The sequence below is a fragment of the Wasmannia auropunctata genome, unplaced genomic scaffold (assembly GCF_000956235.1).
Source record: "Wasmannia auropunctata unplaced genomic scaffold, wasmannia.A_1.0 LD334196.1, whole genome shotgun sequence".
Taxonomy (NCBI): Eukaryota; Metazoa; Arthropoda; class Insecta; order Hymenoptera; family Formicidae; genus Wasmannia; species Wasmannia auropunctata.
The window spans coordinates 1,001,972-1,027,892 of NW_012028694.1; the positions used below are offsets into that span (position 1 = coordinate 1,001,972).

General features: G+C 34.8%; 3 protein-coding genes and 1 long non-coding RNA gene across 6 annotated transcripts; 2 read left to right on the forward strand and 2 right to left on the reverse strand.

Annotated features, from left to right (window-relative positions):
• The first annotated feature begins 362 nt into the window (after positions 1–362).
• Positions 363–13,184, forward strand: LOC105459388 (F-box/LRR-repeat protein 16). Of its 2 annotated transcripts, XM_011705349.1 has the most exons (8): positions 881–1,195; positions 3,763–4,130; positions 4,290–4,583; positions 4,788–5,079; positions 6,417–6,612; positions 6,799–6,947; positions 11,173–11,386; positions 12,663–13,184. In XM_011705349.1, the coding sequence occupies exons 1-8, from the start codon at positions 1,099–1,101 to the stop codon at positions 12,691–12,693; spliced, it is 1,641 nt and encodes a 546-aa protein (XP_011703651.1). In that variant the 5' UTR covers positions 881–1,098; the 3' UTR covers positions 12,694–13,184. The 2 variants fall into 2 exon arrangements, with proteins under 2 accessions (XP_011703653.1, XP_011703651.1); XM_011705351.1 differs by lacking the exons at positions 11,173–11,386; positions 12,663–13,184 and adding an exon at positions 7,365–8,175 and having other exon boundaries at positions 363–1,195.
• LOC105459387 lies at positions 6,481–7,511 on the reverse strand. Its single transcript, XR_975677.1, has 3 exons — positions 7,422–7,511; positions 6,652–6,925; positions 6,481–6,573 (listed from the first exon to the last, which is right to left on the reverse strand). It is a non-coding gene; the product is annotated as an uncharacterized LOC105459387 (long non-coding RNA).
• On the reverse strand, positions 9,432–11,053 carry LOC105459386 (DNA-directed RNA polymerase III subunit RPC8). Its single transcript, XM_011705348.1, has 5 exons — positions 10,693–11,053; positions 10,414–10,597; positions 9,957–10,097; positions 9,651–9,778; positions 9,432–9,577 (listed from the first exon to the last, which is right to left on the reverse strand). Exons 1-5 carry the CDS (start codon positions 10,801–10,803, stop codon positions 9,524–9,526), a joined length of 618 nt encoding a protein of 205 aa, XP_011703650.1. The 5' UTR covers positions 10,804–11,053; the 3' UTR covers positions 9,432–9,523.
• On the forward strand, positions 12,886–24,494 carry LOC105459385. Of its 2 annotated transcripts, none has more exons than XM_011705347.1 (3): positions 12,886–12,926; positions 19,873–20,041; positions 20,888–24,494. In XM_011705347.1, exons 2-3 carry the CDS (start codon positions 19,899–19,901, stop codon positions 23,415–23,417), a joined length of 2,673 nt encoding a protein of 890 aa, XP_011703649.1. In that variant the 5' UTR covers positions 12,886–12,926; positions 19,873–19,898; the 3' UTR covers positions 23,418–24,494. The 2 variants fall into 2 exon arrangements, with proteins under 2 accessions (XP_011703649.1, XP_011703648.1); XM_011705346.1 differs by lacking the exon at positions 12,886–12,926 and adding an exon at positions 16,066–19,500.
• The last annotated feature ends 1,427 nt before the right edge of the window (positions 24,495–25,921 follow it).

Here is a 25,921-nt window from a genome sequence, read left to right on the forward strand (position 1 = left end):
CTTTTATATGTAATATTCTACGTACATGTATGTATATATGTATGAGTGTGTGTGTATATATATATATATATATATATAAAATATACATACGTTGTCATAATCTTTATATCGTACAAAAATGTGTTAAAAATATAACACTCAATTCCTGATTAACGAGAAACCCGAAAGACCGTAACCGCGGCAAGTGCGATATTGCATTATTGTATATAGGCGCACGATTCCGTTGAAGCGGTTCGCCATCAGCAGCAGAGGCGTAAGTAGCTGGCACACGCGCCAGGAAGGCAGCCGATAAGTGGGGGTGGGGAAGAGGCAACCGGACAAGTTCAGCTACGCGAATATCGATTCAGTCTCGCGCAAACCACCCTTATACGTGTACCGCTGCAACGGTAGCAGGCAGCGCGCTCGAGTTTTGCTTTTGCCATGCCCGTTGACATGTAAACAGTGACAGACAGACAGAAACGTACATATGTGCACGACGACACGAATATCGCTGATACGAAGTAGCTCAACATCGTTGACCGTCAACCGTGCGTCGGATACCCCGAAGAATTACGTGGCGGATTATCCCGCGCCGATCGCGATTATTGATTCTCGGGTAACTTGTGTGCTTTGGTCCTCCCTTTCACTTTTTTTTCCGAGACTGAGGTGAAATCGTAGAATCATCATCGCTATGACGCGCGATGTGGCGCGATGAGAGATTGAGAAATATAGAAGAGAAAGTATAAGCCAGTAGCAGTGCGAGAAAGAATCTCGCGCGGGCGAACGGGCGCGCGCGCGCGCGCTCGCGCGCGCTGCCATCATATCTTCGTGTGCGCTATCATCCCCCTGTGAGCCCTGAGCCCCTAAGAGCGTGTCGCGACGACGACGAGTGCCGTGAGCCGCCACCGCCGCCGCCGCCGCCGCCGGCGCACGGCGTCCTCATTCGCGTCGGCGTCGGTCGCGAGGGAGACTCGCCACCTACCATATCCTGCTATCATCGGGTCGAATATGACGCGACCCCGTCATCCGCAGATCGTATCGTATTACTCTTGACTACGAAGCGCAAACGCCGAAAGACAAGTGCGGAACGAGACGGATCGAGTGCCTCGTCGAGATATCATGTCTTCGATATCGGCGCAGGGCGTCGTCGAGCGTGCCAGCGCCGAACTGACCAAACGAATCAACGGCCTGGGATTACGGACGTCAAAACATCATGGTCAGTGATGAAACTTAAATTAAATTTCCTCTTTATCCGTCCATTAATTCTATTCTATATCCGTTCTATGCTTCCCTTGCCTTTTTCTACCGCCACCTCCTACACGTAGGTAGCTCATAGTAGCGTGCGTAACATGCGTAACGCGTCGTACGCTCCGGACGTTAAATCCGCATTAGCTTTGATTTTCTTTTTCGCACAGGGATATAGGAAGAGATATCTCCTTCACGAATCGATGTCAAGTTTATCTTCCGCTTGAACGGTGAGGAAAAATAAAAAGCTATAGTGTGTGGCGGAGGGTTGCAATGCCGACAATGCCGACGCCGATCCCGCGATTTTTCTCGCTCAGCGCGTCTCGGAACCCCCTTTGGTTTGGGCTGTTGTTACGTAATCGCGATGTAGAATCGATCTCTGCGAAAACTAATCTCTCATTTCTTTGTTGTCTCCTTTTTTTTTTATCTATCGGTAATGTCGCTTGAGCGACGTGTTTATTACGAACGCGGTAACAAAACTCGCAAAACCTTGCTACACGCGATATATTTTTTTTCCATAACTTATTAAGCAGCACCGCTACGTGACTTTCGTCGTCGCAATCTTAACTGCAATGGAATCGATAGTACACGTCCTCATGCACGCAAAAATAGCGGCGATATTACTAACTCGAGTATAATGAAACACATTTTTCGAACCATTATATTTACTCGGCCGTTTAGATCGCGCGCTTCACGGTAATCGCACGGTTCTCTTTTACTTTCTCATTTGATGAGGAAATTCTCTCTAAATACAGTCAGATTTCAGAATCGAATAAAAACGTACGTGGTTCAAAGTTAAACGCCTTAATCTGATTCACACATTGATTCTATCCTTATTAAACGCGCGCCGCGCTGTAATTTCGGGGCCGTGATTGATCGTTATCTTTGATGTTTAAAAACGCGTTGAACGCGTTTACGGTTGAAGATGCGCAAACAGGAAATATTCAATATCTATGACCGGCAGACATTAGGCCTGTGATGGCAAAATCGTAATTAGAGGAATCATAACTAGCTAGAGAATTTCGAAGTAACAAAAGGCACGAACCTTAGAGGGTTTCTATGGCTATCGTACACGCATATACATACATATATAAGTAGGTACCGTGAATGCTGACTTAAAGAACCAAACAATTATTTTAATCACTTTAATTATTGATTCGAAAAAATATGATTAAATACTTGCTTTAAAATTGAATTCGTGTATTTAATAATTAAGTTTTATTTAATTTCTTTTGTTTTCTCTACGTCGTACGTAGATGTATATCTATCATATTTTGAGCCTGAAATATTTAACCATCGGGCCAAAGTATAACTTTATCGTTTATAGTATCAGTCAGAAATTTGTCAAGTTACTCGCGTTACTAACATACGTTATTATGTTACAGAAGCGAAATGGCGTTTTGCTTTCTTAAATAATTAATCAGAGAATTACAAATACAGAATGCAAATAGCAAAAATGCATACTAAAAATACGTACGAAAATCTCATAAATATAGTTAGCTCAATTTAATTTAAAATTAAATATTGATCTAACTAAATCTACTTGTTAGTCATAATTGATTTTATCGCCATTCGTACAAAATAATTCAGAGAGAATGCAGTTGCTAAAAATAAAAATAATTTGCAAGATAAATGGTGACAGGAAATAGCGGTATACCACGAGCCAAACAGAACATATAGCTCGGAAAGAAAACAAGAACAGCCAGGAGCTTTGAGTGAGCTCTGTCATGCCAGATTTTTCGCAGATTTAACGTAGAAAAATTTACGTAGAATAATTATGCTAATAATTACGCTAATGATATCGATTCATAAAAGCGGAAAGTTCTCTTCGACTGATGAATTTTATATCATATTTCGCAACAAAACTGTACCAAGCAAAAGCCATAAAATTTAAAAAATTGTAAAAAGAAAGATCCATATGGAATTTATAATATTACGTAAGATGTCAAAAAGCATTAACATTAAGCAATTGCAATTGCAAATATTTAAATAACTGAATTTCTTCAAACAAAGTATATCCTTGAAGAATCATTCAATTATTTAAATGTTCGCAATTGCTTAATGTGCCTTTTTTGTCATCTTACACCTTTTTTGCCGTCTAAATTTCATATAGATCCTTCTTTTTACGACCTTTTAAAATTTTATGGCTTTTTAATTTTTTTCAATTCAATAAACTCTTAATGTTTCGCGCAAATAGTATTAATAGTATTAATAGATGAAATATAAGATATTTTTAAAAATTCTTAATTTCTCTAAAATCCAATATGTAGAAATTTTCCTTTTCAAATCCAACAAATGTTGTTCTTGCTCTTCTATTCCTTTGATTTTTCTGCTTTAATTTTATAAATTTTTATTTTCACAAATTCTTTAGCTTTGCATATTCTCGTAATAAAATTCCATTCACGGCTCCAAAATCTCTCGTTTCCTTTTCCGCTCGTTGTTTCAATTACTGTTTATTTGCAACCTTGCTGCAAACTTGCTATCTTTTTAACACGCGAAGAATGGAGAATGTTAAAACTGGCCTGACTGATTTTTTAGGAAGCGGTAAGACCAGCGTCATGGAACGTGTGACGAATGTCTTCTGCGGCGGCAGTGGTAGCGTTGCTTATATGAATTTGCAAAGCGCGAATAATGCAAACGCGACACCCGAAAAGCCCAGTCGGAGTGCCACGCAGACCACCATCAACAACGTACCAGCGGGCAATAATAAGGAACGTTTGAATAACGTCACTCCGAGCAGAACTAGAGTACCCAGAAACAGGATGAAGATAGCGGTTCCCCTCGCTAGTGGAGGAACCGGCGGTTACGTACCACCGACTACGTGGGAACAGCTGATGCAAGACGACAATTTCCTAGGGCGATTTTTTCTCTACTTTAACGCTACGGAAAGAAGAATATTGGCTCAGGTGTGTGACGAATAAAATGAAATTTTCTATTTCAAAATATACATACACTTAAAAGAATATCGCTGTATCACGATACACAGTATCTTTGTGAGTAGTTTCATCTTAAAGTTAAATGTGTGTTTAGCTTAACTACATCGCATTGTCGTTATTGCACTGCAGGTTTGCACGAGATGGAGAGACGTTTTGTATGCAAGACCGCGTCTTTGGACTGGACTGGTACCGGTGGTGCGATGCCGCGAGGCTCGCGCTATGCAACCGAACGCGCGTACCCGACTTTACGCTTCTTTAGTGAGAAGAGGCTTCGATTCGTTAGTTCTCCTAGGTGCGACCGACGAAGATATTCCGGAATTAACACGCGGTTTCCCATTGGCTCAACGATACGTGCATTCTCTATCATTACGGTGCTGCGCGGTAACGGACAGAGGTCTCGAAACTCTGTTGGATCATTTACAGGTAAATTTTCGACGATATGCTTATTTTCCGTTTTATTTAGAGCGCTATTGTGGAGTGCTATCCTGACTTTATGTACAAATTTGCATTTATGTGTAATAAATACCGATAAATAAATAATAATAATAGATTCTAGAATTGTAGAATTCGTTAAGGGAGCTTTGAGAACTTGTCGAACGATTTTTTTCGATATGCCATTATTTTTAGGCTTTGTACGAGCTTGAATTGGCCGGATGCAATGAGATAACAGAGGCTGGCTTGTGGGCATGTCTTACCCCCAGAATAGTGTCGTTGTCTCTGTCGGATTGCATCAATGTCGCCGACGAGGCCGTCGGCGCCGTGGCTCAGCTGTTGCCGAGCCTCTACGAATTTTCTCTGCAAGCTTATCACGTTACTGACGCTGCGCTCGGTTACTTCAGTGCAAAGCAAAGCAGCGCACTCAGCATCCTGAAGCTGCAATCCTGCTGGGAGCTCACAAATCATGGCGTAGTAAATATTGGTGAGAGTCGTTATCACTCTTTTTTTATTTCGACTAGTACATAACAAGCGCGCGCTTCTGCGTATTAAATCCCATACATCTTCCAATAACATTTATAATTAAATTTATAATTTACATTTTAATTAAACAAATTTTAACAATTTTTGAAAAAAATAAATTTTCAAAAAAATGACGTTTTAATCAGCCATTTTGAATTGGCCATTTTTAAATAAAATCACGACTTCTTAAAAAACAGCCACATAATTGATCTTTAAGATGAGCCCAGAAAGAAGTCTATATCTTTATTTTTCTGGAAGATATGAATTTTTAAACATTGGGGAAAAGAGGCTTCAACGCAGGTAACACGGCAATTTTAAGATAGGATAATGTTTCGTTTACAATTTCTTTTTCTTCATCTTATTGATGTTATACACATATGTATTATATGCATTGTATTATATATGTATATATGTGAGTGTGTATGTATTAATATGAGACATGTTTTAGAAAGTTTGAATTATGTATAAAAAAAGATAAAAATGTATTATTTGGTTATTGCAGTAGTTTTAGCTCTAAAAATAAAAACAAATTTACGTTTATTGAAATAATGAAACTTTATTCTTAAGAAAAAAGTTACAAAATGAAAAAATTTTATCCCTTGTTGGAATTCAAGTAATGATCAGGGGTAAATTATAATCACACGCAAAACATGAAATTATTTTCGAAAAACAGAGCTTTTTGGTAATTTTAAATTCTAGTTTTATTAATAACGAAGTTAATTAAATGTATAGCAGTAGCAATAGTAATAGACAGAAATAAAGACAGGCGTATACGTGCTCGAGATTAAATTTAGAATTAAGGAACATAGCTTTATTTAGCTGTCACCGATAGCTCAGACTCAAATTATAGTTAGTGTTCTAGAAAATAAGAGCGTGTGTACTTTGCAGATAACCATTTTATACTTTATTTAAATCAAACATTGCAAGAGAGAATTATGTTAATAATAAAACTTTATAATTCAAATATTTGTGTTTTTGAACCGTACAATTAGTTTACATTAGTTAAATTTACGAAATAATTAAAATGAAAAATATAAATGTAAAATCAAATTTTCACTTTAGAAAGAGTCAGCTTTAAATTTTATCGTAAATTTAATAATGAAATTTATGCACGCATTTTTGAAATATAATTTCTATTCTGAAAGGCAAACATAATAGATATAATATAATTGTATATATCAACATTTGTATTCGAAAGACGTTCTTTGTATCTTTTGTATGATTTTAAAGTAAAGCTATATATTTTACCTGTATGTGTAATTTTAAAATATTAAATTAATATATTCGTTTCTGTTTTAGTGCATTCCTTGCCTAATCTGACTGTATTGTCGCTCTCTGGATGCAGTAAAGTAACAGACGACGGTGTTGAATTAATCGCGGAAAACTTGCCAAGACTTCGTTCCTTAGATCTCAGCTGGTGCTCAAGGATTACAGATGCAGCCTTAGAATATATCGCCTGTGATTTGAACAATTTAGAAGAACTCACATTAGATAGGTAAAAAAAAATTATTGAAATAGCTAGATTCGTAATTACTTTCAACCAAGAGATTTGTCATAAACAGTAATAAATCTCTGTACGCATCTTGTTGTGTTGCTAATATATCGTGTAATTTAGGATTATGCATTTATTTGTATTTGTATTTGTTTCTTTGCATCGTATATTTTTCATATTACTGTACAGGTGCGTACACATTACTGATATCGGCGTCGGTTATATCTCCACGATGGTTTCGTTGAGTGCTTTATTCTTGAGATGGTGTTCGCAACTTAGAGATTTTGGACTTCAACACTTATGCGTCATGAGATCTCTACAAGTGTTATCCGTGGCAGGTAAGAAGATCGCATTAGCAATTCAATTATTTATTTCGTAATTATTTTATGCAACTTTTCTTGTGCGATGAAATGTTGTAAACTTTGTGTAACAAAGTATACAGTATAAAATTTATTTTCTACATTCACACTATAGAGAAACAAAAACCATTAATTTCTTTAAAAAAATATATACATGCTTAAAAAAGAAATCTCTCTATATAGAGGTGAATGTCAAGTGAGATGAAATATAATATCAGTTTAGAATAACTAAGAAAAATATATCTCAACGTACAACATAATTATTTTCATTAATTATACATAATTTTGCTACATTTAATTCGCGCAAGAAAAATTCAAATCAAGTTTAAACGTAAACTTAATTGCATATTTGATATTTAGATCGATATATTAAATAAGATTAAATTTTTCACATAGGTTGTCCATTGCTCACAAGTAGTGGTTTATCTAGTCTGATACAACTTCGACACTTACACGAGTTAGAACTAACCAATTGTCCAGGAACGTCACGAGAACTGTTTGACTATTTACGTGAACATCTACCACGTTGCCTAATCATCGAATAAATATTTAATATTTATAAATAAAATTCCTTTATATGCAAACATATGTGTCAAACAGAAAGGATTAAACTGCGAGAAACAGATTTTAACTGAGAAGTTCGCAGAAAGCAATATTTTGAATGACAAATGAAAGACAGTATAACTGATAGAAACAACTGACGTCCAGATAATGAAATAATATTACATTTTCCTCGTAATGGTCTAAGAGAACACTAGCCCTCAATGTAACGCATAGACATTTTTAATACATTAACGTCCCAAGCACTTCCGTTCGTATTTTTTCATTCTGTCACGTAATCATATTACGGGCATGTATGAACTATTGCGATTGTATTTGTATCGATTAGACAAAACAAAAAGAAAACTCATACATGTAATGATCATGTACAGAAATGAGAGAGAATTCAATATTGTACATTAGAAAGGATTGATAATGCATTAGAAAAGCGAGATAGATCAGTGAGTCCTTCTTTTTGCCTCCTAGTAATATAGAGAGAAAGTCCAAATAAACACATGGCAAGAGACTCAACAGTTAGAACTGTGATAAATTTATATTGTACATACATGAATTCTAATTGGTTCACATACATTTAAACTACGGCATCAAGCGCATTTGACGGACGCAACAGCCGCGAAGAAGTTTGATAGTGAATTTATGTAGGAACACATACCGTTTACATGTTGTTGTTGTCCGATTACTGTCTTCGCCGGAATGCGTCTATCGAGTGTGCACTGTTCTATTCTTTACAATTAATAGTTGCAACATACTTCACACATTGCTTGAAAGAAAGTATTTAGCAGATATCAATTACACAGAAGGTAACATTCCAAGTTGTACTATCTCCCCGGCAATCTATTCATGAGTACATGATTCGTGTTATTTGTTTAATACGTGTATTATAGATAAAAAATCATGACCTATAATTGTAGCACTCGTACAGTAACGTCGTCATCCGTATATTATCTAATTCATATATCCCTGTGCAATCAGTGTTTTCTAAATTTAAGACTTTTTACTAGCTGTATTCTTTGTGGTTTCCAACTAAGTATATATATTAATGTAATACATAATTAGATATATTTCGCGTATTTCAACACAAATGAATAATAATTTTAATAATTTATTATTACGTCAGTATGTGTCGTATTATATCTTTTATTGGCATATATATCGAATAGATAAGCTATTAATGACTAAATGCATCATATTAATCAATTTATACAAGCGCTACACGTTTGAGTTATTGATTAGGGCAACAGTAATCGAATGCCAAAGAATGTTAATTTACGATTGTTGCGCTAGTCATCTAAGATATAAACCAAATTTTAAAAACGTAATACAACGTATGTACATATATCAGCAATCAATATTTTTTTAATTCAAGACTTTTCGCTAACATTTTTTGTGGATTATATATATATATATATATATATATATATATATATATATATATACATATGTGCACGATATAACTTACATGAGCAAGATATATTGTCTGGAGAAAAGTCTGAAATTTAAGAAACATCGATTGTGTGCACAATATATTATTGTGTTGCTTTTGTACTAAAAATACATAAAAAATTTATCTTTGAAATAAATGTCAGAACTGTGTGATGATTATGTGATTATTATAGCAATAGCTCTGGAATGTTTTGTTAAATTAAATTATAATCTCTCTCTCCAAAGCAATCTAATAATTGTATGCAAAGATTATTTCTACGCGTTGTCATATGTTTGGCACATAATACCTTTGTATATATTGTACAAACTATACCTATATAATTCTATAACTATATAATTCTGTTATCAATCAAAACTGAACATAAATCTACACAGACAAAGCTATATCGAAAAACTGAGTCATACTGTGAAATTACTATTCACAGATACAACGTTTAATGATGACACAATACAATGGAATGTGCTGTGAAATAAAAATTTATTGACCAGGGTTTTTCTGTATTTTTAATAATGTATCCTCTAGTTTGCTTAGAATTAATGTATGTGATAAATTATGTATTATCCCACCAGGAAAGTACCCCTAGACCAGGTTCATCAATTGATCCCTATAAAATATTGTCCCATTAATATTGCTGAAAATGGAATTAATAATAGAGCATTAAGAATTTGTAAACATACATGTAAAATATATGGTGCAATGTTATTGGCTTCTGGTTGCTCATTTATATCTCGAGCTGCATTAAGTGTTGATGGTAAAGGTGCTTCCGTAAAGATTTCCTTCACTACTCTAAAACGTATAACTTCTCCTGAAAAACACATACGATTTATACATGGGTGCAGGTACCATGTCTTCTGCAATCCAAAAATATAAATCACAAAATTAAAATATTAAACTTCTCTTGAAATTTAATATTTTAATTTTGAGATTATATTTTTGGATTAATATATATAATAATAATATTGCATTCATATAAGACACGACACCTGCATCTATAAATAAATCATGTGTTTTTCCCTCTTCAGTCTTGTATATCCAAACCCACGCTTGTTCCATTTGGTCAAAGCGTGATGGGTGTTGTAACTTATGAGGTGGTATGACTACGTCTTCAAAAAATCCTAATGTAACTGTGACAAAACGAAACGTAAATTAATATGTTAATATTTTAATTAATAATATTAATATGTATAACCTGACGAATGAGACGCATAGCTTCATATGAAAATAATTGACTTGTAACTGATCCCAGATTCAATTCCAATTCTTAATTTTATATATGCCTAAATTTTGTAAGTTGATTAAAGAATTAAAGATTGTGAATAAAGAAATAGAAAGTAAATGGTAATGTTTTTCGGGAATGTACGCTACATATATTTAATCTAAAAAAATAAATATTAATAACATATATATAATAAAAAATTAATGATATGACTAAACTGTTACCATGTACTCCCTCAGGACTACAGCTACGAATCCTTCCTATTAATATTTCTTCCATCCATGGACGAAATACAATAAATCTGAACGTCACTTTTGTATGAGAAGCTCCGTCTCCTGGAAAAATGTATGACTCTTCGATCTTTGTAATATCGTGCAATGTGATGCACAAACCTACATCCTTATACACCTGTAATAACAATATGTACAATAATTTCTCGATAACAATGAGTTTATCTTTACTAATCATCTCATCTTTACTAAAAAAAAAAAAAAATAACTTACTTTATTAGCAAGTTTTCTGTTTAATTCGTCAGCAATCACGTCGTTCAATTTGTATTTAAAGCTACTTGGTGGTATCCTAACAGTATCTTTCAATTCCGCCAAAACAAACATTTTTACCTTAACCTTATACTATCAAGTGTCATATATACGTATGTGCAAATTAAAACTTGAAATATTCTTTTATATTCTAATATAATACACAAAGTGTAGAATTATTACATGTCGAAAAACGTTTTTATCTGAAAAATTTCGTTGCCAAAACAATACGTACGTAAATTTAAAAGCGCAGTAAAAGTGCATGCACGCCACCGACAAACGGTAGTGTTTCTATTTGGCGACAATGGGATGTTTTGATTGGTCAAGTCAATTCGTAACGCAACGGATGACGCGCTCAGTGTCGAAACTCGAAACCTACACAGGGCGGTGCGCGGCGCGGCGTGAGAGTCCCTAGTAGTATTCCTATATCTAGTATTTCCACAGTCGATGATCTACACGGGGTTCACTCGACTGACCACACGGACACGGCAACGGGCAACGGCAGCCATTTCGACGCTCTACGACGCTCTTCCACTGCTCACGAATTTGTTGAGGCTCAGGCTCTCGATTCAGGCGTTCGTCGCGTTCATAAATTGTTGTCGTCGTTTATAATCAGCGTTCTTCTTCATGAAATACTTCACTTCTGTGTAGCAATTCGGTGAGTCCAACATTCTGGCGTGCCACATGCCGATATTTCGTTCTATGATATTTCTCGGCCTCCTCCCCCATTTCCCAACGCCACAACGATAAATTGCGATAATGCGACCGAGATAACATTCTATTTACATATTATACGTTTCTCAAAATTCCTTTTCTTCCTCGTAACATTTTTTTATCGCACTCCATGCGCAGAATCGACGCAGAATGCAATTCTGTGCATTATTACTCAATCCCCTATATGGTGGTTTGCTCTTTTGCCGAAAGACGCTTGCATTACGTGTTAGTAGAAGGATGCATATATCCGTAAATAGGAACTGTCATGAAATACTTGAAGCCGAAAAGTTTTATCAAGTTTTATTTGTTTATTGTTAATATTGTATGATAAATATTCGTCTTTTGTGTCTAAGCGAGAGATAGTGGTATGGAGTAATACTTTGAACATTAGCCGCTGATAATGCTTCAACCCTTTATTATGAAGTGGGAGAAAAAAATTTTGCGTATCTTTAGAAGCCGCGTGAAAACGCTCGAACAACTAATCGATTACCTAAGAGAGAAAACTTTCGAAAAAGATTTTACGATTATTATTGAAAAATAAATCTGAAAATTTACAAGAGCTTCTATAAGAAAATAATAATTGTGATATATTTAATTGATAATTTATTTACTATTCCTAATATCAATCAGTTACTACAATAACTAATAATGCATCAATAAATTTGATAAAAATTACTTTGATTTATTTTTAATGAAGAAAATAAGTAAAAAGAAAAATAGAATTAAAAAGGGTATCACACAAAAAGAAATAAATATTCATACTAAAGAAGTCATTTCTAGCATTTTTTCAAGCCTTTCATTTAATTTCTGTTATATTAACATTGTTAAATTTTCTGTTTTCAAATAAACTCTATTACATAAGGTTTGCATTTTAAGATTAGATCTGGAACTTTAATCATAACATGTACTTGAAGGATAATGTTTAATGTAATACAAATATTTATCGAAAGAAATGCAAGTGTCACACTATTTCACAATTGTCATATTTTTCTTTAAATACTGTATCAAGTATATATAAAACGATTATAAAAACATCTAGTGTTAAAAATTAAAACATTTTAATAAATTATATTTGAAAGGAATGCATTTGAAAGAAATTCAAATTTGTAATTTGATGAATAATAACTGTCAAAAATAAAAAAGTTGAATACAAATGCAATTTATAATTTTATTGTAAAATTGTTTAGGTACAGTGAGGGGGACCTTGATGTATGTTGCAGGGTTTTAGACGACTCGGTGTGTGTGTGTTAGGTGTCAAGGACAGATTTGGCCTCTTCGGTGGATTTTGCACAATGATATGGTGCAGTTAACTACTTTTCTGCTTCTACATTTCATTGTTCTTCGCTGATGAGTGGTTTGCTGCTCGGTCATCTTTGTTCTCAATCAACTCTTATCTTTCATCGTACGTTTTAGCTGAGAAAGAGAAAGAAAGAGAGAGAACGAGAGACAGTGTAAAGAAGAAAGAAGTTTCTAAAGTCTAAAAGGTAATGCTAAATTACATAATCAATTTAGTTCATAATTTTGGAGGAAAGTGTGATTCTACTATACAGGCAGGTTTATATATATATATAATTCTATCTCCAAGAGCTCTGTGAACGTCTATTTATATATGTGTATCTCTATATATATATTTTTTTTCTATATTATGATTTTATTTTGGTAATATACTTAGAATCTTACATACAAGGGTAAGTAATTTATAATCACAAATTTGCAAAAATAATAAAGAAATTTAAAAAAAACATTGATTTAAACAAAACAGATGATATGATCTGCATTTACACAATATCTCTATATGTCCTCCATAAGACATAAAATGCATTGATTTTATCTACGAATTTGACATATTACTAAATATAAATTGAATAAGTTGCGCAGACCAATATAAATCTTTTTGCGTTTAGAATAAAATCATATTTAATCTCATAAAAAAATAATGATGAAATTGTACAACGTAATTTATTTCTTCTGAAAACAAATCAGGGAAATTTTCAAAACTATCTTTTATTTCAGATTAAGATTAGCCTTAAAAACAAATTAATATTCTTTGTGCAATGTTTTATCATTTATTCATTATTTTTTAATCTTTGTTAAACTTCTTTTAACGAAAGTCTAGGTAAAGATTTATGTCATTTTTTTAGTTTTATATATCTTGGAATATATTTTTTAACTATATATATATATATATTAATGTAAATACATACAACTTTATTACATAATTTTTTTAATTAATGAAAGAAAGGTAAGTTTTGATTATGATTTGATTTGTCATTGCAGTAATAGTTAATATATGTTCTTTTTTGGAAAAAAAATAAAAGATATATTATATTACTAGCACGCAGCGCGCGCCTTCAACGATCATTTAATATAAAAAATATCAAGAATTTTGATATTTTCGAATTATGAAATTTGAGGTGTAACTTTGAAAATTTTATTAATATGATAAAAATTAATATTTTTTTCAACTTGCTAATAAGAAAAAATTGATTATGCTTTTAATAAAAACTCGTTAAAATATTTTTTAATTTAAAAAATATTGAAATTTAAGTCGAGAACAAAAAAATAAAACAAAATTAATAATGTTACAACTATCGGAATATTCACTGCACTTAATTCTTCCTTAATCTTTTCTACGCGACATACAGTTTTGCTGTATGATTTAGTAGCTGTATGAGAGCTGAGAATCATTTGTTCTTATTTACATTTAACTGTACGGTGCGTTAGAGGTGTTCGACGACCATTGAATCATTATTCATGCGATCTTTTCGTTGCTTGTATCGCATTGATGAAGGCGTTAAAACTTATCTAACAAATGCAAAACTAAAAATTAAACATGAAAAATACTATAAACATGCAAAGTTTTAAAGAGCAAAAAAAATTAATATCTTCGCAGTTTAATAAAATGATCCGAATAATAAGACAAAATTACAATTTCATCACAAATCGTATTAATACAATATCTTGCAGATATGCATATATGAAAATATACGATAGAACCTCTACAGCTTTTCTATAATTTTCGTTCTGCACGCTTATCTCTATGATACTTCACGGTATTACGCGTTTATCAAATAAAATTATTATAAAAAAATAAACTGAATTATTACCGGATTCCTGTTATCACCACTGTCATCTCCAAAAGGTGAAATACGTAAAAATAAAAAGTTGACTTGTAACAGAACAGTTTTTTCTGTTCCGTCAAATCAATATCTTCGACTTGGATAACATTTGATGTCTAACAATTATCGCAAATACGCTTTTGTTTTAATATGGTCTTAATGTAGATCAATTGCGACACATATATGTAACGCAGGAAGAAAGCGGCAACGGATGACTGAAGTACGTTGGTGCAGCCGTGATTTATCGACTTGCTTCCATCGTTGCGAACGTTTGGAATCGAATTGCGCATGGTATATTTCAGATGTAGACCGATTTTCTCGATTCTTGTTTCACACGCACGTCATATGCACACACACTATCTATCTATATATATATATATATATATATATATATATATCGCCAAATTGACAATGAGATCTATTCCTTTTCCTTTTCTCTTTATTTTGCAACTAGAGCCGATGGAATTTTTCAATATTTTTCCTTTGTTATATAATAATAAACGGAACCACATGAATGAACAATATGTACCTGTGGCCTGGTGTGTTCGACGAAAGGAAATCTAAAGGCATTTCTATATTAATTGACTAGGAGTGATCGTTGGTGAGAAAGAGAAACAGAGATACGAGTACACTATGTTATGGTCGTTCCAAACCGTTCCAAACCGTTCCAATTATACATTGATGCAGCTGCAGATTTGGATTTTTGAACAAAAGCTGACGACTGCGTATTGATTGTTGTTACACCTAATTAGCCGATAATTCGAAGACTTTGACTTACACGTTTGCGTAGTTTTCAATCGAGCGATCGTGTTCAAGCTCGACGGGAGTCACGAGAACTCGCATCCACATCTGATTTTCCACCCTCGAATTTCCTTTGCATTCTTGCATCTCAATTGACTGCTCTAAATTTCGTGAATCGTTAAATGTAACATATCACGAAATGTTTACTGATCTTGTATAAAAGCAGAAAATCATAAAATATTCTGCAATATATATTTCAAATATTTTTCAATTTAATTTTAAATGTACAAAATATTGCGAATATATTTTTTTATGTTTTGCATGCGCCAAATGCAAAATTAAAAAATATAAAGATCTTCCTCAAGTCATTCTCTACAACAATAAAGCTATTTCACTGTAATTATAGCCATATTGAAATTCTAACAAATATAATAAGCTTGATAATCAAATTTTGCACGATTCTGTCATCGATATGAATCTGTTTCCTAAATTACTTATCGTGCGTATTAGTTATTATTTTACTAGATATTATAATTAAATACTTTTCAACATTAGATGAAAGAAATACGATGTTAAGGTAAATAACTATTTATCGTATTAATATCATTTTTATCGGTGTTGTGTGAATTTCGAATAAACTAAAAATAAAAATTCGAATTTTGGTCATGTAACATTTTAATTATTTTCTACTATGTCTATTACTTTATTTGATTAAATTTGTCTAAAAGATATTATTTAAATATTAAATGACATGACACAATAATCCTTTTATAAACAAATAAGAATTTTAATACAACATTAATATAAAATGAATATTTATCTACCTTTATATAGCACCAATGTTGCCGTAATTTTTCGAATTCTAGCCTTGCAACACTGTGCTATCTTCTTGTGCTATCTTACATTGTTTAATTAAAACCTACTTAAAGAACATATTATTAAGTAGATGAAATATTGTAGATGATTAGATCGTATAATACATTCGTCTTCGCTGTGTCAACTGATTCAAATAATTAATATACTCGACGCTATACGAGTTGGTTTTTTATTTTCGTCAATAAGCACTTTTAATTACTTCGAAATACTCCTAAGAGCTCTGATTGATGAAGATCGAATAATTTTTGGAGTATGCTATGCGAAGTGTGCTAATAATTTTTCTCTTCATCCCGAGGGAGCCGCTGTCGGTAATAGGATAATTCCGGAAGAAGCGTTAAATATGCGTTTGACGTAATCGATTCATTTATCCGTGAAGGAACGTAGAGCGTTTCGACCAAGCACAACACAATCATTGATCTCGTTTTCTCTCGATCTCGACGAAAGGATTCAGCAGTTCATGGCAGATGGAAGCCGAAGAGATGGAACGAGCGGCGTTGCGTCGTCATGCTCGACAGAAACAGACACGTGTCTGGCACTTTGTGTGCCTTAAAGCAACAGGAAGTGATTTGCCGGTCATTTAATCCAAAGAGTTGTCGGCAATTTCTTTCTCTGCGATTCCGAATTTATTTCGGAAAAAATCTCTATGTATGTCTGCATTCGGACCAGCCGTAAAAGCTCTTAAATGAGTTACATAACGTTTCGAATTTTGTGATATGATGATTCGGTGGCTCGTTTTTAATTTATTCTAATATGCGTGAAAATGTATTTGTCATTTTGTCGCAATTTCAGTCACTTTGTGTCGAATCGTGTTCAGCTCTCGGAATATTGTTTTTTAATGATCGAGTCGTGGCTAGTTATAATCACACAGCCTCGCAACGGTGGAATGAATAATATGTCGATTGCAAATATGGTCATCAAAGAGTCAAGAATCAACCGAGATTGCTATCTCTGTGACGTGAAAATTCCCGGTTACGGCGATCACTATAATTAATTTCCCGAAACGCGACGACTTCTGAATATACACGTACAGAGTAAAACAGAGGAGAACACGAGAGTAAAATTCGAGAGATGAAAAGTTACTTTCCCCATATTCCCAATTGCTGTCTTTGTAAATGACGCAAGTTTATTCCCGTCCCACATAATCCGTTAGATTGAATATTTAAATATTCAATTGTTAACTGTAGTCAAATATTTATCTTTAGGAATAAAGATCGAACTGCTGTTTGCTAAATAAAATTAATACTGCGTTTATTTATAAATGCGCATAAGTTTTATTTACACTTAATCCATCACTTAAATAACTAATATGATATACTCATAATAAACACAAATAATTTCTCCACATTTAATTCAGACCTAAAAGTATTCCCAACTCATCAACTTCGCAAACTTCGATCAATATGTTTTATCATTTCTGTCTAAGCATTTAATACACTTGAATTTAAATTCTCATTCCAAAACTAATATCTACATTTATATATAAAATTAATTTCCCTTGTTTTTTAATTTATCCAAATAACTTCCCACTCAAATAAAAATATTATAAATCGTGAATAAAAATTATTCCCACTTAACCCATCACATACTTATAAAACAATTTTTCTTTCGATGATTGATATTTACATTTTATTACACTGGATGTGAAAATGTTTATATCAAGTTTGTCATTTCAGACGAAATGTATTTTTTTAGCTTTTTTTCGAGGGGGTTTGAAGGATTTATGATTGTCTAAAGAAAGAAGCAAACTAAACTCAATGATTCGATTGTTGAGGTACGTCCATAACATGTGGTTGATTTGTATGCCTTGGAAATATATACATTCCTTTGCCAAAACTTTGGTGCCACTGAAATTCGTTGTAATAATAAAGATGTTAGATGCGTACACATGTGGTACTTTTTTTTAGATATTTTTCATTTTTCAAGTATATGAGCACTCAAAGTTGAAGATAGAACACTTTTTGTACATAAATTCGAGCTTTGTCATTTTAATCTTATTTTTTGATGATAAAACTGAAATTAATTTACCTTTTTCTTATAATGAATTATTGACAGTTTTTCATTACATTTAAAATAAAATTTTTTGATAATTGTCTTTTTCGAGAAAGATTGAAATAAGTATGAATCATGTATATTTTAACATTTAAAATGTTTAAAAGATTTTTCATCGAGATGTAAAATTGTCAACCGTGATAAGTAATTTAAATATTTATTTATTTCGCGTATGATAAAAATATTTAAAATGCATGCTTTTCGTGAAAATATCCGAACACCTCTTATGCAATAAATCTAATTACCCGATTTGATCACGTACCTATTTTTCTGTAATCTTTCTGGTTCAACACATAAATCGTTAAATGTAAATAACAAAAAGATTAAGATAAAATATTTGCAATAATATCCTTATGTTGATTTCTGTACATAATAAATAAATGAAGCAATAATTATTTTCAAAAGCAGATATCGACATGTGTACGTTACCCGATTAAGAAGATGCTTCGTCATACACTGTCTTGTTTGTACAATTTCATTCGCTTTAATCGCTTCAGCGTAGAGAGAAAGTTTATTTGCTATCTTGAAATACTGCGAAAGTTGTAACAGCGATATGTATGCATGAACATGAGAGACATACATTTATAAACTTTATGCGGCGCGCATTGCTTGAACTGAAAATTGTAAGATACACATAAAAATATTATTAAGCACCATTAAGACCTTGTACCGTGTTGGCATTTGCTCATCTTAATTGATTCAAACTTTTGACAGTTAATGATTAAAATGTCGCAAATATTAGGAACTATGACGAAAATTAATTTGTTATGAGAGTTAAAGTATCCATTAAAAGATAAAAATATATCTAATCAATTCCTTTAATATAATTATAATTACCTAATCAGCTAAAATAAAAGGCAAGGATATATGTATCGCCATACACTGTCTAAATAAACATCTAGGTATATATTTCGACTAAATATTGGAACTTATCGGTCATTTATTTTCTCTTGATTATTTCTCGGAATCTAATTTATCGAAATGATATAAGAAGAAATGTACTAGGACAAATTAATTGGAGTGGCTTCTGTTCGTGAATTTATTGTAATCCGTTAGAATAGTTTTCGTCGAAAGATAGAAAAGAAATGAGAAATAAAAAGTTTTTCTTCTTTTAATCTAAAATATCTCTTTGATTTGAAGTTGAAATAAAGCAACAATCAAAAGGAAAGAAAAGCTTAAAAGAGTCAATCTCGATTCATCTCGAAACAAGGCAAAAAAAACGTGAAAGAGGTAGAAACGAAAGATGGTCAAAAGGTGAAAGAAATAATGAAAAGTAAATATAACAATCACATTCTAACGTGATAAGTATATACATATATTATAATGTGTGAGAGTAAATAAAAAATTAACCGACGAATAATTCTTATATAATAAAATGTGACTAATTTTATTAAATTCTATAATACAAAGAAGAGATACGCAGTATTACAATGTAATGTAAAAATAAATAAAGGTATTTTTTTCTGAAAAAAAAAAAAACTTTCTTTTTTTATATAAGAATACGTATACCGAAAATATTTACTAAATATCCTCGACAATCAATTAATTCGCCAACAGCGAACGATTTGATTATCGCGACATAGATCCAGCGAAGAAGTTTCTTCTCTCCACCGCTTAATTTCGTTGCCTCTCGGTTCGGTTGCAGATACAAGCGTCGAACAATCTTTGAAAATGAGCGTCATAATCAGGCTGCAAAATCTGGCATGGTCTGCCAATGCATTGGATATACGCCAGTTTTTCAGAGGTCTAAGTATCCCGGAGGGAGGAGTCCATATTGTCGGCGGCGAGTTGGGAGATGCGTTTATCGCATTCAGGTAACTACTATTATATGAATTTCCGTATAAAAAAGGAATGTGCCAACACAATAAATACATTTGCATCTTATTTTCTATTCGTTATTTGTTTAACATGTATGTATGCGTACATAAACATAATACTTTGAGCACTAGCTTTATGTGATTATTGCTACGACTATATATATAAAATCATAAATTTACAATCGTAAATCCTTATTGGAATGAATTTTATATGTGTTAAGAGCTTACATATCATTTATGTATGGCTAAAACTCGATTACAACGGTTATTTAGCAATTTATGAATAATTTCTAATAAAAGATAATAAGTTTTTCCGCTTAACTTGCAACTGATTTTATCGCTGATTATTCGATCCTTAATCGTGGGTTATTACTATGGAAACGTATTACGTAGTTAAAAACTTGTGACGACTTATCGACGATATAAATATGATGTATAAAGTAGAAAATTAATTACCAATTGTCGCATTATCTCGTTAATCACAATAATATAATGTAATAATTATCTTTCAATTTTCGCGCATCGTCTAAAAGAATTTAAAATTATCCAACACATAAGACAAGACTAAGGCTATGTGTGTTCCGATTTCCACCGTGTCAGTACTGAAAATCTATATAATTCACGTTACGTATACTATATAGATTTTCAGTACTGGCAGTGTATATCGGAGTATACCGAGCCTAAACGTCTACGTATGACATATGATATATATCTGCCAAATGATAGGGTGAATTCTTTTCGCGTACAATTTTAAAATACAGTAACATGAAAATTAATTAAGACATCTGCAATTTTTTAAAAGAGAATATGTCTCACAGACATGTTGTTGTTTCATTATTGTAGCACCGACGAAGATGCGCGCCAGGCAATGATGAACGATGGCGGCAAGATCAAGGAGATGAAGATCAAGCTGTTATTGAGCTCACGCACTGAAATGCAAAAGGTAATTGAGGCCGCTCGACAGCAGACTTTAAGTTTGCAATGCATCATGCAAACCGCGCCAGTGGCGGTACCGCCTACCGTGGTTCCCGGCAAACAGCCCGGTTCACCGACGGACAAGAGAGACAAGGACAATGATAGCGAGTCCAGCAAGGATCGGAAGGACAGACGCGATCGATCGAGATCGCGAGACCGCTCACGGTCGCGCGACCGTGACCGTGACCGAGATCGCCGGGATCGGGATCGCGGGAGAGACCGACGACGACGGGATCGCAGTAGATCGCGAGACCGAGAACGTGACAGACGAGACCGGCGCCGTCGCCGGGACCGGTCCAGATCGCGCGATCGCACGAGATCGCGCGATCGCGATTCGAAGAGGAACTCGACGAACGACAGACGTAAGGATACTAACGAGGATGACAACAGCGAGGTCGTGTGCGTTGGCCAGTTCAACAAGGACAAGGCATCGACGGCTGCGTCGAAAAAACCACTCGAGAATGGCATATGGGAAGTTCCGCCACAAACGCAGATGCAGGCAGCTCTGTTGGCACCGAGTATCTTAGGAGCTGGCGTCGCTGCTCTATCCCAGGACTCGGAGACTCAGCGTTCAGCCATGGCCAGTTTTGGCACACCCGTGATGGGTCAGCAGTCGATGCTGCAACCTGGACAATTTTCTATAAACGGTCTTAACGGCGCCGTTGGCAATCTCATGCAACCGCACATTCAGACGCTCGCAGGGCACACGGTCGGCATGACGTCTTTATCGCAGAATCTAAACACCGCCACCAGTCTACCCAGCAGTTTGGGCGGTCTCGGAACTCGGAATCCGAAGGAACCCTGGAGTCAGAACGAGCAGGGTAGAATGGACCAAACCGGGGGGCGATTCTCCGGCCGATCGAATCAATTCGGTGGTCAGGAATACGGCACTACTGGCAATTACCGCGGCTCCAGGCCGAACAATCAGCTCTTCCTGAACAAAGTGCAAGAGCTCGAGGGCCGTCGCAATCCACACGCGTTTCAAGCCGGTGCCTCTAACTTTGGCAACTACGACAACGATCGACCAACGTCCGGCAGAAAGTCCGGCAATTCGAGATTCTCCAACGAGAATAAGAACGGCAGCGGTGGAGGTCATTGTGTGGAAGTGCGCAATATGCCGTTGAGCGCGACGTACGCGGATCTACGCCACGCGTTCCATGGTACCTACATCAGGAAGGAGGGAATGAAGATAATCAACGATAACCACGGTAATCGCGTAGGTATCGCGTATGTCAAGTTCGGCAAGGCCGAAGGCAAAGAACTCGCGCTGAGCACGACGAGATACGTGCGAGGTTCCGAGGTAGAGGTACTCGATTTGGACGAGAGTATCTTCGATAAAGCAGTGAATTCTTACTCGCCTGAGAGTAGGGAAGATGGCACCGATGGCGACGTTAGAAACTCTATGTGCATCCTGCTGACTGATTTGCCATCCTTCACCAAGGAAATGGACATAGCCAAGCTGTTCCACGACTGGAAGATCAACGATCTCTTTATTACCAATAGCAAGGAGACCGGTACTACCCAGTATATGGCTTACGTGCAATTTGCGCGGCTCGAGGACGCCAAGTCATCGCTGAGTACGTCGCTCAAGATCGGTAACAAGCAAGTAACTGCGACCGCGATAAGCGAGGAGAAGTTTGCGCAGGCGAAGCGCGAGCACGAGCAAGCGAGCATGAACCAAACGGATTGTATTCTCATGCGTGGTTTGCCATTCCAGACAATCGATCGCGACATTTTTGACTTTTACTCAGATATCGGCATTGTACCGCTCTGCATTCATATGATGCTCAATCAGCAGGGCAAACCGGCCGGCGAATGCTTCTGCGAGTTCGACTCGGCCGAGAAGGCGGAACGCGCAATCGCCAAGAATGGTCTACCGCTTGGTAAAAACATACCCACTATCGAGTTGGTGCCGCGCGTTAAAATGCTCGAAACTCTCGGCATGATGGAGGCGCAACAGCAAACGCAACAGCAGCATTTCCCGATGCAGGAGCAGCACCAGAGACCGCCGCGCTTTTCCGGCCCAATGGGCCATATGCTGCGCTTCGGTAACACCGGCTTCGGACCTCGTTGCCCGCCTGCCGGTCTAATGGGTATGCCGCGTCACATTATGGGCCGCCATCCACCCTCTATGGATTATGTCGAAGGTTTTGGTAAACCTGGCTGCGTGCTGTCATTGGAGAATGTTCCGTTCAAGGCAGACATCAACGAGATCATCGAATTTTTTGGCGACTTTGACGTGAAACGAGAAAATGTGATTCGCCGCTACAACGAGAGAGGCATGCCGACGGGAGATGCGCGCGTGGCCTTCTCGTCGCCCAGCGAGGCACAGCGAGCGCTCAAGGAACTTATGCATTGCAAGATACGGGAACGTACCATATACATGAAAGTCGCGTGAGGTCCATCGTTCCGCCGTGGAGAGGCTGATGACAGTACGTAAAAGGACACTGTCACTCTAGTGACGATATCCGGCCGGGTCGAATCGCACGAAGCTCTCTGTGTGTGGAACGAATGCAATATCCAGTAAGACGTCTTCTGAGAATTAGCATAAGAGAGACGGTTTTATACAAGAGAATCCTCGCTAATAAGCCCATCTCAATAGAGATACTTTACAATGGGATATCTTCTTCGTGTGAAAGTGACTGTACTTCTTTGTTAAATTCGCGCCGAATCTACGTGTGTACATAGAAACTTTATAAATTTTAGGATCATTTTCTTCATCCATCCATCCATCCATTCATTCATTCATTCATATCATGGGCCATACCGCCCAAATTGTTTTTTCATCTGTCGTATAATCACAGGCATTTAACCGTTTACTTACTGCGTCAAGAATTGCGTTTCAAGCATAATCGCAACATTAGTAACACATCTAGCATAAAAAAAGCAGCGTGTTTTTTGTTGATACGACACGTACAACTATACCCAGGGGGTATGGAGGAATGTACATTATGAATGTAAAAAACTTTATTATCTTATTTTTAATACCATTGCAATACCAAATAACGTTTTAGTTATAGAAACGAAAGATGCAGAGTACAAAGTTAAAGATGATTGCGTTTACTTTGCGTTTGCTTGACATGGCGTTTAATATTAAAACCTGAGCGTGGTTCGGAGACGATGAAGGGGACAATCCTTATGAAAAGTGAGTACATGTGTACATTACATATGTCATATAATATATGTACATTATATGTATATCTTACATATAACGCATATGTGAGGTATATTATTATATATCTTACGTAATGTACATATCTTCACGATAGATAATATGTATAGTGCATACATTAAATGTATATAGAAATCATGCACTATAATGCGCGATTATACTTACACCTATCGCGATTGGACTTGTGTGAAATAACGAACAATACCGATAAGTTTATACACGCGCACGATCACACACATTGTCATAAACTTATGTTATGATAACGAACACTTGGAGACTTCAATAAATTTTTATTCAAATCTGGCCACCTTTATCTGAATCTAATGTTAGCATTAATGGTGCATAGATTAATTTTAAATTATTAAATATACTTAATTCTCAAATAATATTTTACTTGTGTCTGACGTCGCATTAATGGTGCATAGATTAATTTCAAATTATTAATACTTAATACTATTTATACTTAATTCTCAAATAATATTTTACTTGTGTCTTTATGCCTTTCTCTCGAACCGAGCACCACGAATTCTAGCTAATTTTGATAATATTCACGAAAGAGAAAGAGAAAGAGAGAAAGGTACAAATAAAAAATCTCTTTTTGCATTATCTATATTATTTACTTTACTTGTTTAATTATATGAATTATTTTTGTGTTTTTCGCGATCTAAAAGTTGTTCTAAAAAAATCAATTTCATGGAATTATTAAAGAAAAGAATTTTATTTGGAAAATGATTTGAACGATGATTGTTATATGACTATGTCGGTTACAAAAAGAATGATAATTATTCTTTAATTATTCGTTAAATATTGAAATAGAAATAAATTACTACTGTAAAGGATTATTTTTCCTATGTTTTTCTCATCTTCCAATTTTAAAAAAGGAACCTTTTAAAGGAAATATGATTAAACCAGACTCTATATTCGTCTAAAAAATTGTACCGTAAGTCTTCCAATTTCTTGAAATGCCTATGTGTATAAAATAAATTTACCTTGTTAGTTTAACTTGCTTAATCCGTACTAACATAAATATATCTGTATTGTTTATATAATATCGGCTGCGGCCTAGCTGTATGTGTCGATGGTAAATTTCCTGTTGCTGATACCACCATGCCGACTTAAGGGACGACTCCGTAACGAAAGCGTGCTGCAGCAAATCGACGCTGCCTAAATATTGAGTCACGGGCTATTTCTGTAGCCGCACCTCGGCTACAAGCCCGTGACATCGAGCGGCAATGGCGCATTTCAAATTATTGTGGCCTTAGACGAATGAGATTCTTCTCCGTATGTATATCGAATAATAAGCATAAACTATTTAAATTGAGACTAAATTATTCGTATCTTCTTTAGAACAAAAAACCTCTCGTAACGCGTGAGGCGCTTTAAATTCTCTCTAATTTTTATCAATATTACATTCATTTCTGATAAGTACAAACGTGTAAAAACGCAAGACTAAGAATTCATTTAATCGAAAAAAATTTACAAGGTCCAAAAACCATATGAATACTTTTTAAAGTAAATATACATTTAATTAAATTGAAATTACATATACAAAATGCAATTATTAATAGAGGTTTTTATGCGTCTCTATTTAAATTTAAATATTAAATTTTGAAAAAGCGTATACATACACTCACACAAGATGATTTAATCCATCCAGTCGAACATCTTGAAAATTGAGACCGGCAAACAAAAATGTTTCAGGCAAATATATACATGTTTTTTTTTTTTTT

Bases quoted from the DNA above. Each gene is read 5' to 3' on its own strand.
- LOC105459388 (XM_011705349.1), top strand. From the start codon at position 1,099: ATGTCTTCGATATCGGCGCAGGGCGTCGTCGAGCGTGCCAGCGCCGAA. The intron at 4,131-4,289 runs GTGTGTGACGAA...ATTGCACTGCAG, and splicing joins AAAGAAGAATATTGGCTCAG to GTTTGCACGAGATGGAGAGA. The intron at 6,613-6,798 runs GTAAAAAAAAAT...ATTACTGTACAG, and splicing joins GAAGAACTCACATTAGATAG to GTGCGTACACATTACTGATA.
- LOC105459386 (XM_011705348.1), bottom strand. From the start codon at position 10,803: ATGTTTGTTTTGGCGGAATTGAAAGATACTGTTAGGATACCACCAAGT. The intron at 10,098-10,413 runs GTAACAGTTTAG...GTTTTGTCACAG, and splicing joins TAGTCCTGAGGGAGTACATG to TTACATTAGGATTTTTTGAA. The intron at 9,779-9,956 runs GTGTCGTGTCTT...TGTGTTTTTCAG, and splicing joins TGATTTATTTATAGATGCAG to GAGAAGTTATACGTTTTAGA.
- LOC105459385 (XM_011705346.1), top strand. The intron at 20,042-20,887 runs GTAACTACTATT...TCATTATTGTAG, and splicing joins GATGCGTTTATCGCATTCAG to CACCGACGAAGATGCGCGCC.